Source organism: Chionomys nivalis, chromosome 10, assembly GCF_950005125.1.
Source record: "Chionomys nivalis chromosome 10, mChiNiv1.1, whole genome shotgun sequence".
NCBI classification, from domain to species: Eukaryota; Metazoa; Chordata; class Mammalia; order Rodentia; family Cricetidae; genus Chionomys; species Chionomys nivalis.
In genome coordinates, this window is record NC_080095.1 from 12,003,405 (window position 1) to 12,004,818 (window position 1,414).

General features: G+C 44.3%; 1 gene segment (V, D, J or C); it reads left to right on the forward strand.

Moving 5' to 3' along the window:
• Nucleotides 1-296: 296 nt before the first annotated feature.
• LOC130882870 (immunoglobulin heavy variable 3-21-like) lies at nucleotides 297-1,414 on the forward strand. The segment is given in 3 exon segments: nucleotides 297-342; nucleotides 442-752; nucleotides 1,322-1,414. Coding segments are annotated over 3 exon segments (450 nt in total).

The following is a 1,414-nucleotide window of genomic DNA, read 5'->3' on the forward strand; positions in this document are numbered from 1 at the left end:
AAGAAAATACAGTGTGGTGAATCCCTAACAAGGAAAATGTGTACTCAGAGCTATGTTAATGCTTCAATTTCCATAACTGTCATCAGTGTATATGATGTCTTATATCTGCTCTGAGTACTGCCTTCTGCAGTGGTCCAACTACAGAGCCTGCTGTAACAGGAAGATATGCAAATAAGGCTTCTTTGTACCCATAAAAACTAGGCCTGCCCTGACCCTGCAGCCCTGGCAGAGGAGACCAGCCCTGAATCCTTAAATCCTACCAGTCAGGGTTCAGCACTGAACACAGGTCATTCATCATGGACTTAGGACTCATATTGGTTTTCTCTACCCTTATTTTAAAAGGTGATTCATAAAGATTAGATGCTGTGTGTTGTGTGGACATGAGAAAAAGAAAAATATCATCTGTAACAGTTTTCTAACCAGAATTCTTTATGGTTACAGGTGTCCAGTGTGAAGTACAGTTGCTGGAGTCTGGGGGAGAGTTAGTACAGCCTGGAAAGTCTCTAAAACTCTCCTGTGCAGCCTCTGGATTCACCTTCAGTAGTTATGCAATGAGCTGGGTTCGCCAGGCTCCAGGGAAGGGGCTGGAGTGGGTCGCATCCATTAGTAGTAAGAGTAGTTACATCTACTATGCCGACGCTGTGAAGGGCCGGTTCACAATCTCCAGAGACAATGCCAAAAACACTCTGTACCTGGAAATGAGCAGTCTGAGATCAGAAGACACAGCCATGTATTACTGTGCAAGAGACACAGTGAGTGAATGCTACTGTGAGCTCAGACAAAAACACCCCTGTGGGGCACACAAGACCAGCAGGGGGCACTGAGAGCACTTAGATATCTGGGTCACAGAAGAGCCTGCTCAGAGAAGCATGGAAGACTGAACTTCTCTGTGTCTGCACTGCCTCTCCATATCACACTTAGGGATTTTCTCTACAGGTATAGAGTGTACTAATCCTCGAATGTCCAAATATTTATTCCAATTTCATTTTCCTGCTGGGTTGTGTGTGTTTATTTATTACATTGTTTTCCCTGGTTTCCCCTTAGCTCTGTCTACCTGTCTCTCTCAGTGTCTCACTCTCTCTCACTCTCCCTCTTTCTCTCTCTCTTTTGCTCTCTCACACTTTCTCTATAACTTCCCTCTCTCTCTGTCTCTCTGTCTCTGTCTGTCTGTCTGTCTCTCTCTCTCTGTGTGTGTGTGTGTGTGTGTATGTGTGTGTGATGACATATGATGCTCAACAGCCTCTGTCTTTCTCTTTTCAATGTGTGGTAGACACTGTTACTCATATGTGCAGTCTGCTCTCACTTTTACCTTTTTATTCAGGTGTATGAGTTGAACATGAGTAGTGAGATTCCAGCACATGTGTTCAACTACACAGTAGTCTTGAAAAGGTCAAGGAGTCCAGACTCAGAATAG